Genomic DNA, 12,821 nt, shown 5'->3' with positions numbered 1-12,821 from the left:
TGAACATGAATCCCTAGACCTATCTTGCCAAGTTATAGTTCCCCAAGCAGTTGGCAGTACAGTAATGGTCTGAGGAATGTTCTGTGGCTGAATAGAGTACTAGTGGCTGAATAGAGTACTGGTTAAGGGCACTGCCTTTGACATGGGAGACCAGGGTTCGAATCCTCGCTAGGAAGTACCTATTCAGTAAGGAGTTCAAGGCAAGACTCCCTAAAACTGCAGGGTGGCCTCCTGAGCGCGTCCCAGTGGCTGCAGCTCTTGAGCGCTTTAAGTCCAACAGGAGGAAAGCGCGCTATACAAATGTTTGGATTATTATTATTATGTTCTCTTGGGACAAGCTTGGTCTTCTAATAGCCCTGAAAACATCACTATGTCAACTTTGTTGCTGACCAGGTGTAATTGTTAATTGCAGTGTTCCCCCAATGCAGTTGTCCACTTTCAGCAGGACAATGCACCCAGTCACCATGTTTAGCTTATTTTAGAAAAATTGCTACATTGGTCAACTCAGTCACCTAGTTACTATTCTATTGAGCATTTGTAGGACAAGGTGGGAATATCCATTCGAACCCTAGAAATGCCATCCTTCCAATTTGAACAAACTAAGGTCCACTATTCTGTCACAATTGATCAATATTCCTGGGCAACAGTCCCTACACCTTGTAGAATATGTGCCTAGAAGAATTATGACTGTGATCAAAGCTGACCGTTAACAACTTGTTACTGAAATCAATCCAACTGCAAGTGGAACAGAAAATTTGCCTAACAGGGTCACAGGCCTTTGTGCTATACTGCGCAAGCACAGTGCGGCCGTGCTCCGCACTGGATCGAGCCGGTGGAGGAGGACAGTTGACTCCTCTTTAGGATCCAGAGGCTTTCCCCTCATGAGGTAAGTATCCAAAATAGCCGACAGTAAGCCTCACAGGTTTGCTTTAAAAGTCTGTTTTATGGCTTTGGAGGGGTTGGAATAAATTTGTATCTGAAAATATTGAAATGCAACTAATGAAATGACTCCTTTTTGCATTCACAAAATATGACCTCAGTGCTTTTGGCTTAACTCTCTCCATCCTCAAGTTCCCCTTTCTCATCCCATTGCCATAGCTATTCCATTGATAGGTTGGATGGTATCTATCTTGTTGGCTCAACAAAGTCCTTTGAATGTATAGGTGCCCAGATCTCAGCTGGTAAAGGCTTCAAAATTTTAGTGGTTTACCGTCCCCCCGGAGATGCTGACCCTTTCCTACAGGAATTCCCAGAACTTCTGGCCATGCTGGCTCTGTCTTATCCGAGATGGATCATCCTTGGTGACTTCAACATCCGGGCTGATAACACTCAATCACAAGATGCAAATGAACTAATAAATCTCATGGGTGGACTAGGCTTCACACAAGTTGTAAAATCAGCTACCCACAGAGGAGGGCATACGCTAGACTTACTGTTCCACCTCGGAATGGACATTAGTAACATAACAGTAACCCCAGTGGTGTGGTCAGACCATCACATAATACAGTTTACTATTGAACATCACCCTATCAAGCAGCTCCCTAAAGAAACAATCAAAACCCGTCCCCTGAGTAAATTAACACTGGAGAGGATAACTGCCAATCTGGATTTTACAAATCTGCTCCACAGTCAAATGGACCCAAACTCTCTAGTAACCCAGTACAACAACACGATATATGAAACACTTGACAGTATTGCCCCATGGCACACCAAATCAGCAACCAAAAAGCAGAAAGCTAATTGGTTTGACAAAACCATCATGGATCTAAAAAAGAAAGGGCGCAGACTGGAAAGACAGTGGCGTAAATCAGGGTCTGAGGAGCACAAATCTAGCCTAGTTCAACACCTCAGACAATACCAACAAGCAATAACCAAAATATCTACAGCCAACAACAGAGCTGCTCAACTCTTCCACACAGTGGAATCACTCTGCAATCCTTTCTGCCTAAAAGCCCCAACCACATACTCCAGGGAAAGGTGTGAAGAATTCTCTGCCTTCTTCACAAACAAGGTGTCTACCATCCGTGCCAGCATTACACCAACAACATCAAATGACCACTGGACTTTGCATGTGCCTACTACCATACCACCATGGCAAGTCTTTGACACTCTGAGTGTAGAAGATTTTGGAATTCTCATTCAAAGTCTCCGCCCCACTACCTGCGACCTGGATCCTGGCCCAACTGGATCCTTAATGCAGTGCCCAGCGCTGTTCAGGCCAGCACTTCACAAAATCACTCAGTGCTCCTTGCAAAGTGGACTTTTCCCAGAAGAACTAAAGAAAGCAATCATAAAACCCCTCCTGAAGAAACCATCACTAGATCCTGATTCTGTAACCAACTACAGACCTGTGGCGAACTTACCATTCCTATCAAAAGTTATCGAGAAAGCAGTCGCCAACCAGCTAGAAGCCAGGCTTACAGATAACATCTTTGATACTTTTCAGTCAGGATTCAGGAAAAGGCACAGCACTGAAACCGCATTAGTCCGAGTAATGAATGATCTACTTACTGCAAGGGACAAGGGTGATTGCTCAATTCTGATTCTTCTTGACTTGTCAGCAGCATTTGATACTGTGGACCATGAAATACTAATCCAGCGACTGAAGAATTACTGTGGCCTAAGGGGTACTGTTCTTAGCTGGTTTCAGACCTTCCTATCTGGTAGGACGCAGCAAGTATGTCTGGGCACACACTACTCTAATCCAGTGCCACTTGCCTATGGAGTTCCACAGGGTTCTGTACTATCACCATTACTCTTTGCAGTCTACATGCTCCCACTGGGCAAAATAATCCAGAACTATGGTTTAGGATACCATTGTTATGCAGATGACACACAACTGTATCTGTCCTTCAAGCCTGGCACCCAAGACCCATCAGCATCCATAAATGCGTGTCTAGTGGATTTACAAAATTGGATGAACACCAGCTGGCTGAGGCTGAACTCTGACAAAACAGAGGTGTTGGTGGTAGGTGGTCCACACATGATGGATAAAGTTCAAAACGCTCACCACCTCAAACTAGCAATTGGGGGAGATACTGTACAGTATAAAGACTCTGTGCGAAACCTTGGGGTGATCCTGGATGGAAATCTAAAACTCAGACAGCAGGTATCAGCTGTCGTCAAGTCTTCCTTCTTCCATCTAAGAAATATAGCGAAAATAAAACACCTTATCCCAGCTGAAGACCTACCTGCCCTGGTTCACGCATTTGTATCCTCCCGCCTAGACTACTGCAACGCCCTGTTAATCGGATCTACAGATAAGGTTCTGCGCCCCTTACAGCTAGTACAGAATGCTGCAGCCAGACTCCTAGCCAATGCCCCCCGCAGCTCACACATCACCCTAGTACTGCAATCTCTTCACTGGTTGCCAGTAAAATGGAGAATCAATTTTAAGATCTGCCTGCTGACATTCAAGGCTCTACACCACATGGGACCCAAATACATAGCGGATCTATTGGAACTTTATGCCCCTCCACGCACCCTCCGCTCTGCCAACAAGATGAAGCTGGTTATTCCCAGGATACACTTAACATTTGGTGCTCGGGCCTTTTCCTATGCAGCCCCTACTCTATGGAACTCACTTCCACAATCAGTACGAGAGGCTCCTTCTCTGGACAGCTTTAAAAAAAGGCTAAAAACTCACCTCTTTTCCCTAGCCTTTGAGACTGCATAATGCAGGGTCACAGCGCTTTGAGTCCCCAGGGAGAAAAGCGCTATATAAATATTATTGTTATTGTTATTATTGTTAGTGTAAGACAAGAACACTTGGTCAGCTGCTATGAAATGGCCATCTGATCTAAAGCTCCAGTGGGGTGGCTGGAACATGCCTGCAGCATTTTTTTTTCACCTACCAAACTAACAAGATACAAACTGTAAACCTTGTTGAATCATTTTCATCTCTCAAAAAGCATCCTTGTTTCTAAACCAGTCATTGGATGTTATGACTGGATAGCGAGGCAGGCAAAAAGGGTGCCAGACATTTGGGCGCCGCCATAGTCTGTAATGGGAATTACAGCTATAGCGAAGCTCAGAAGGTAATTTGGGTGCCGGCAGAAGACTGAGCCCAAAATATGAAAAAAAATACAAATCAGCTGCCAGTAATAGCTGCCAGGACATTTGCAGGAGCAGGGTGAGCAGTTTTTCGGAGTTACCCTGCGCCCAAATTTCATGGTGCTGTTTTTAGATGTGTGTCTGGATAGTTGTCTGACCATGATTGTACATTCAGCTGCCATTTGATCCCGGAGGACTGGAAAGGATGGGTCACAAATATAATGCAGAGTAAAAGGCATAGCCAAAATAGCTCCCCACACAAAAAAAATGTTTCTGCTGTGAATGTGGCTGTGTGACAGAAATTGAAGCAGAAGAAATTGAATAATTAAGATGATGCTGTTATTTCATGCAATGCTTTGTTTTCCATTCTGCTTTGCCGCAGAGTACCCAGCTAATACTTCATTGCTTGGAGAAATATTCAGTGACAAAAAGGCTGTGTGAGAATGATAGTATGAAAGCGAGACCTACAATGGTATTCTTTCGGAAGCCCAAGCGGGTTTTTTTTCTGACCTGATAGGTGAACTCCATTGTATCCTGTGCTACCTAATATTTTTATTAGTGGGGAAGTTTTCAGTATTTATACTTCAGTGAACTGACCCTCTCCTACCGGAGTTCCCTGAATTTTAATGAACATAAATATTTGGATTATTGATATGAGGAGTATTGATAGTTTACTATAAGATATCTGTACTTGATATACATTTCTGACTGTTCAATGTAAACAATCCATCTATGGAAATCGGGGTGGGTTTGGAGGAATGTGGGACTTGCGCCATTACTCAGTATGGTCAGTTCCACCTTCCTGACTATAAGCACCTCATGGCTTCCATATATGGAAGTGATGTAACAGTTTTTGTAAGGAACCTTTCTAGGCCACACACCCCAATCTGTGTATGCAATGCCAAATGAGGTTATGTAGTGCCAATTAACTAGGAAAGGATTCTGTGTTTTTCTTGTAGCTATAATCCTTGTGGCCAGGGTTAAATCCAGTGCTCTCTCTTTCCTGTAACTAATGTCAGTATTTACACAGCTCATGCTCTTGTTTGTATGGCGCATATGGATGTGTATTGTAGCTCCCTTGTGGTATTAATTTGAAGCACTAACTGTCCCAAGAAAGGACATTAGCAGTGCTCTCCCCAGGGCTGTGGAGTCGGTACAGCAATCATCTGATTCCAACTCCTCAGTTTATGAATCCACAGACTCTAAATCCAGGTACCCAAAATTGTTTCAACTCCGACTTCTCAATTTCCGACTCCTTAGTCTGATACTTACCAAGGCTGTGGAGTTGGTACAAAAATTATCCGACTTCTGACACCGACTCCTCAGTTTATGAAACCACTGACTCCTGGTACCCAAAATTACGCAGTCTCCAACTTTGACTCCACAGCTCTGGTTCTCCCCAGAATTTTTTTTAGCCAGGTAGCATGAAAAAGTAAGCAGGGTGGGGTATGACAGGAGAATGTAGGGCTGGCGCTTCTCTGCTTACAGTATAGGAGGCGAATGAGGAGGTAAGCCGATGACAGCCAGGTGCTCACCAAAACTAGCCGGGTGGAGCGCCCGGCTAAAAAAGCCTGTGGAGAACACTACATTAGGATACATGTTCCTAATCTTTAGATAGGTTGCTGCACTGCAAGCTTGCTTGCTTACACTTTGCTTGTTATAGGGCCAGAGTGAAGATGCATACAAACTTAGGGGAGCCTCTGTGCGCCGCATGCGACTAGCAGTGGTTCCTGGATGGTTGGTCTGCAGTGAGTATGTGCACGTGTGTGCATGAAGGGTTAAGGCAGGAGCCACACTGTTTTTGTGCACTTTTTCTGCACAGAAAAACGAGTTTCAACTGAGAACTCATGTTAATCAAGGGGCCAGTTCACACTTGAATGCATTTTTATTGTTCAGAAAAAAAAAGAGTTCTTGCAGCATAATCCTGCACAATGGGCTCTATTCACAATACTTCTCATACATGACTTATTCATCACATAATTGATAAAAAATAACCTTTCAGCACATTTGCAAGAAACATAATTATTAAAAATAGGTTGTTCCTGATTAACTTAATTTCAATATTACTTTTCTTACCTTCATTATATTATATTTTTGCTATTTGGGAGCTTAAAAATGTAACCTAGATAAGGTGAAAACAGAGGAAACCGGGTGAAAAAGCTTTGCGAATCATCCCCATTGTGTTGTTTCTCTATTAATGTACATTAGCTGCTGTGGAAAAGAATGCAGGCGTTTTTTCTGCATGCAAACACACATGGGCCCATACGTAATTCACTTTCTCCTGACTTCTCTCCTAGGTAATATTTACACAACTTGTCAATTAACCACTTAAGCCTAACTGGACGAAATTTTTCGTCCAGTTAGGCTGCGCGCACTCCCGCGCCCCCCCTCCCCCCCCCCCCCCGTGCGCGCTCCCGCTACCGGCCGTTAGCCCAGCGAACAGTGAAAGGGATTATAGATCCCTTTTACTGATCGAATCCCCCCGGAGAAAAGCAGACAGCGTCTCTCCAGACGCTGCAGCTTTTCTGCGTTCCAAAAAGTTCCCCTGCTTCAATCTTCTTCCTGGGAGTGAGCTCGATCGCTCCCAGGACTATTTGACTGTGGCCATCTTGTGGCCAAATAGTAAATTACACCCACATACATTTTCAAATACACAAATACACTTTTTTACAGTAAAAAATAACTTTACCTCCCACACCAAAAATTACCCACATACAATTTTTAATAAAAAAAAAATTGCAATAAAAAAAACCATAAATAGTTACCTAAGGGTCTGAACTTTATTAATATGCATGTCAAATGAGTGTATTAATATATTTTTTTAAAATTATGGGCTTGTAAATAGTGATGGACGCAAAATGAAAAATTGCACCTTTACTTCCAAATAAAATATCGGCGCCATACATTGTGATAGGGACATAATTTCAATGGTGTAATAAGCAGGACAAATTGGCAAATAAAATACATGGGTGTTAATTATGGTAGCATGTATGAATTTCAAACTATAATGGCCAAAAGCTGAGAAATAATAATTTTTTCCATTTCTTTTTTAATATTCCTGTTAAAATTGATTTAGAATAAATTAATTTTCTGCAAAATGTATCACCCACAGAAAGCCTAATTGGTGACGGAAAAACAAGATATAGATCCATTCATTGTGCCGAGTAGTGATAAAGTTATTGGCAAATGAATGGGAGGTGAAAGTTGCTCAGATGCAAAAAAAAAAAAAAAAAAAAAAAAAAACAATTCAACCCTGTAGGCTGAAGTGGTTAAATGCTTTTTAGACCACCAGCAAGTAAGAAAATCCTCAATATAATTTCAATAGTGTTTTTTTTCTTTTTACCTATATTTTTGGGTGCTTTTTCAATTTTAAAGAGCAGATGAAAAATTATCTCCTAGGAGGAAACGCAGGAGAAAAAAATAATTGCATATGGGCCATGGTGTGCAGAAAACTGAAGAGACAAGTGTGACCCGCCTAACTGATTTTACATGTGGCAGTATGTCTGGTATCTCAAATTCTAATCATTATTATGTCGTCATACATGGCAGTATTCCTGCTTCTCCAGATTCTGACCTTTGCTATATTGTCACCACACATGGCAATGTTCCTTTTGTCTCAATTACTGATCACTATGATGTCGCCACAAGTCATGGTTCCTGGCTCCTCACTGTTGACTACTGCAATAGCTTAACCATACGTGGCATTATTTGTGGTCTCCTAATACTAAGTGGAACTAGAAATTAGCAATCTGAAGACCCTATTAGTGAAGCTGTTAAAATACTCCAGCCCATGAAATGTTTGAAATCAATGTGCTTGTTTTTTAATGTGCATATTGGATGTTTACAGATCAATGAAGTTTATATAGTGAAAATAGCTTCAGCATTTCCCTATTTTCATGAAAAGTGAACTATCATTTGTCAGGTCCCTGGAGCCAGTGACACAGCTGTATGTAAGTGTGGATGCCAGCACCAAAGAAAGCCTTAAGAAAATTGATCGCCCACTCTTCAAGGATTTTTGGCAAAGGTTCCTTGACAGCTTGACGGCATTGGCAGAAAAGGTAAAATATGGGATTTTATTAACATGATGTTGCTTGACTCAAATGAAAGTAGTTATAACCATAATGGTTTTGTTGCTCGCACTTATCTATGTAAAACTACAGTACTACAGCAATATATTATAGCTATTTCCTAATTAAGGGACAGACCTAAAACAGACCAGATGTTCAGAGCATCCTCTGAAGCTAATCCGGTCTGGAGATTTTACATCAAGTGATCTGTTTAGGAGTTTCTGTTGCTAATGTAAAAATAGCTTCCTTGTAAAGCATTGAAGTATTGTCAAGAAATTGTGTGTGGTGTTAATATTTTGTTGTCCTCTTGCTTTATAAGTTGAACATGTAATTGTACAGTCTGAAGACATTGCAGTTTGCAGTCTCTGAGGGCTCGTGTCCACTATTGCGAATCTGCATGCGTCCAACGCATGCGGATTCGCACATGTAATGCAAGTGGATGGGCCTGTTTTCACTGTAGCATTGTTGAGGTGCATTTTTTTCAGCGGTGAAAAAACGCACAAAAGAGCGGCAGAATTCGCCTGCGAGTGGAATGCATGCGAATCGCCGCTAATGTATTTAATAGGCAATTCGCATGCTGTTTTGGTATGCGAATTTTCATGCGGCTTTGCATGAAATCAATAGAAAAGCACACCGGCATTGCCATGGTTAAAGTCGCATACATCGTCATCCATGCGAATTTTCATGCGAATTCGCACGAAAATTTGCATGCACACACATGCGAAATTCGCATCTGCATGCGAATTTTGTCGCAGCGATTTTGCAACGCAATAGTGGAAACGAGCCCTCAAAGCAAAAAATAATTGAAATGTTTTACTTGCCAAGGGACACACTTTCTTAGGAAACACAAAAGTCGTACCACTAAATGACTTTGAATAACCCTGTTCTGTAACCACTTGACCACTACAGGTTGTGTTCCTCTTATGGACCAGTGTAATTTTTACATTTCAGCACTCCTCCCATTCATATGCTAATAACTTTATCACTACTTATCACACCTTTTTGTTTTTGCCACAATTTGGGCTTTCTTTGTGTAGTACTTTTTTGCTAAGAATTATGTTCTACTAGCTGATGGCCTAGCGTTGCCTGGGTAGGTATTTGGCTGGTGTTGGCTTCACACACTTTTTACTAACCCTACCTCACAATTAGTCAATTACCTAGTTTGTGAACTTTGTGGTCTTTAGCATCAATAATTTGCATTGAAATAAAACAAATCTGATTGGCTGTTTGTGGCTCCACCCCCTTTTTTGAATTTAAACCCCAGTCACCCAATGACCAACTGTACCAGGATTGAGGGTTGTGCCATTAACCGTGCAAGAATGGCAGCAATTAAATATTCCCCTTGAAAATCAATAGTTGAATTTTGCTTGGCTTTTGTATGCTCCACCCACTTCTGAATATTAATCCCAGTCAGCCAGTGACCAACTGTGCAAAGTTTGAGAACTCTACCATAAACGGTGTAAGAATGGCTGCTGTTTACATTTTCCCAGTGAAATTTGTATTTGTCTCCACCCACTTTTTGGTTATGGGGATAAAAAGTATCCTATATGTTATTCTAGCTTATGTATTGTGTGTGCCAAATTTCATTCGAATCCGTTCAGCCGTTTTTGCGTGATTGAGTAACAAACATCCAAACTTTTGCATTTATAGTATTAGTGCAATGTATTTTAACAGAAATAATAGGAAAAATTGAAAAAGATTTCTCGTTTTTCAGCCATTATAGTTTTAAAATAAAACCTGCTACTGTTGATAAAACCAACACATTTTATTTGCCCATTTGTCCCAGTTATTACAATGTTTAAACTATGTCCCTTGTACAATATATGCCGACAGTATTTTATTTGGAAACACAGGTGTATTTTTTTTCTATTTTATGCTTCTTTATACTATATCACTAATTATAAGCCCTTGTTTGAAAAATAGCAGTAATATACCCCCATGACATACATATTAAAACAGTTGGAATCCCTATGGTACCTAAATACTTTTTTTTAAACCTGTATACCATGAGCAGTTAGCATAGTGGCACCTTCTAATGAGTGGATGTTACAGCTGATGGCATAGTGGCAGCTGCTAATCAGTGCCTACTACTGCTATGGTGGCTGACCTATGGGCGAGCAAAGGGGATGTAGAGTGGCGGCACAAGGTGGCCCTTGCATGCGGTACTGCAGCTAGGGCCTACAGGCAGCATGGAATTAACAACTAGAGAGCTTTGGGGGCCACCAGAAAAGGCTCGGCAGGCTGCATTTGACATTTTGGACGTACCTGCTTTGAGAAATGACAAGCGGGGTAGTGCTTTAAATTTTATCTTTTAATGTGATTTTACAGGTTGTACAGGGATGTAAAAGTGTACATACTTTGGCCTGCTGTATGCAATTCTAAAGTTATGTTTTAAAAAAAATCAATGGGTAAAGTATGATATTGCCCCAGCATGGATGCAGTTTCCCTGCTAAGAGAGAAAGTGTCCATGTTAAAAGGCTGCTACTTCAAAACCTTTTCAGTGCGTCAATAACAGTATGGACAACCAGAATCTGGTGATTTCAGAGAGTACTAGGAGTGAAATTTTCTTGACTTTTTTTTCACTGGATGAAGATCTGATGACGCAGTCTAAGTGCAAACACTTGGATGGAGCAATTTCAACAGCAGACATTTGCCTTGCATTGCAGTAGTCTGGCCAGTAAGAACTTCCTTGTCATACAAGTTTACATACACTGTGTAAATTTGAGACTACTAGTAAAGTTTCTTAAAGTATTTGGGACTCACTGTCACCTTTTTATTATTATTTATTGTATTTATAATGCACCAACATATTACGCAGCACTGGTCAATACATAGGTTGTTTGATAGAAACATGGCAAATATAGTTCCAGTCCAGCCAGTGATTCTGGCATAGTAAATTAACATCCTATGAAATTATGGAAAACTTGTTTAGAACTGATGAAAGGTATGAGAAGACTGTCAGAAATATATTGTATTGTTTTGTGTCTGCTTCGTGTGTTTTTGAAATGTATGGAACTGGCGCAGTTAGTTAGTGGCCATGTGTCACAGGAGCCCTAGGGGTCGGAACGCGAAATGCCTTCCAAACGGTGCCAGCGCACGAATCGTGCGAACTCTGGTCGCAGTCAATGCGTAGGAACCGTTGGGTATTGGCCGTAGACAAACCAGAAGGGAGCCTGTGAGGTACGGTAATTACAACACACACACTATTTCAGGGTATAACTGCCACCACCTCTGTTTTCTGAGACAGAGGAACTCACTAACTGGTTATTTCTCGACCTGCAAATAAAAACGGTTAAACACACTCTATTCTGTCTAGATATCAACAATAGTAGCGTCTCTTCAGAAGTCTGGTTCAGTTGTGCGGCTGATAAGCAGGGTAGCGGAACAGTGAATGACTTTGATAAAGTCTTATTCACGGCAATATAAATAATTAATATATACAGACAATTATTAAAATCAACAATTAAAACAGTAATAGCCAGTATGAAATAAAAAAAGGAGAAAATACTTAGGGTTTGTGGAAATATGTCCGTTCTGGGAAAACTTGTAGAGTTCCTTTTGTTCAGTTCAGCAAAGTTTAAAATCCAAGCAAAATGGAAAATGTCCTTTGTTCAGTTCAGACAAGATGGCTGATCAAGATGTCCGCTAGCCATGTGTCCTTTGTTTCAGCTCAGACAAGATGGCCGCCAACCACATGGTCCCCTCGCTGGCAGTGTGCTTTCGTGAAGGTGGAATTTGGAGGACAGAGGGCCCGCCTGCTGGCCATGTGCTTTTGATGAAGCTGGTTTGGGGGTGTGGCAATGCCGGCCCCCTCTGAGTTACCCACCAATGACCGTTCATTCCCTCTGAGAGATTTTAGGGCTAAACTTATAAAATGCCGTAACTCATGAACGATGCACGTTATATTTAGGGGGATAACAGATTCATACTTGTCGGAAAATACAGATTAATATGACATCAGACATGCCTAGGGCAGCGGGTCAGGTTCCTGAGAAGATTCATACCTGGGTTGTAGGGGCCCCGGGCCCCTCTCGACTGGTATCAAGAGATTCAGCATGACCCTATGGATCCAATGATACCGCTGTACTGTAAATAGGCAAAAAATTATATAATACATTCATTTATTCCTGGTAAGGCTGCAGCCAGGCTGTCTGGTGTCAAGCTGTGACTAGCTTCCTGGGATCTCCCTGTATGAAAAGGACCTTTTGGTTCCTTTAATTAACATCTGAATGTGAAATCAGCTTGGACAGGCTTTGAGGTTACACCTCTGGCTAACAGGTCACAGGCACCAGGTTTCATGAAAAGAACTCTGCTGCTTTTATGAAGACAGCAGAGACCCTCCAGGCTGGACTGCCTGGTATCCACAGACATGAGATTCTGATTTGGCAGTGCAACGGCAATCGAGGCAGGAAACCGATTGCGGTTGCGTTTTCATTTCTCACGGCTGTTCCGTGACACCATGCTTGCTGCATGTGCTGGCAAAACAAGGTTTAAGATTTATGTGCAGCACCATCTTGTGGAATAATATACCTCATGTCGGCTAGATTGTAAAAAGCACTAGCGCAAAACCTGATTTAATGAGTGAACTGGAAAGGTCTGATTTTGTCAGCCCCAGTAGCTGTTTTGCCAAGTCTTGGTTGGATGCCCAGTTTCATCATATGAAAAGTGTTAACCAGGTTTGGATGCACATAAAGGAATTGC

General features: G+C 41.7%; 1 protein-coding gene across 2 annotated transcripts in view; it reads left to right on the top strand.

Annotated features, from left to right (window-relative positions):
- LOC137546284 (S-adenosyl-L-methionine-dependent tRNA 4-demethylwyosine synthase TYW1-like) overlaps positions 1–12,821 on the top strand; it is a 246,437-nt gene that overhangs the window by 131,334 nt on the left and 102,282 nt on the right. For both annotated transcript variants that reach the window (XM_068268563.1, XM_068268562.1), the window contains exon 13: positions 7,976–8,111. In XM_068268563.1, coding sequence (XP_068124664.1) covers positions 7,976–8,111 — 136 coding nt within the window. The remainder of the gene's footprint in view (positions 1–7,975; positions 8,112–12,821) is intronic.

Source organism: Hyperolius riggenbachi, chromosome 2 (genome assembly GCF_040937935.1).
Source record: "Hyperolius riggenbachi isolate aHypRig1 chromosome 2, aHypRig1.pri, whole genome shotgun sequence".
NCBI classification, from domain to species: Eukaryota; Metazoa; Chordata; class Amphibia; order Anura; family Hyperoliidae; genus Hyperolius; species Hyperolius riggenbachi.
This window is presented reverse-complemented; position numbering and strand designations above follow the sequence as displayed.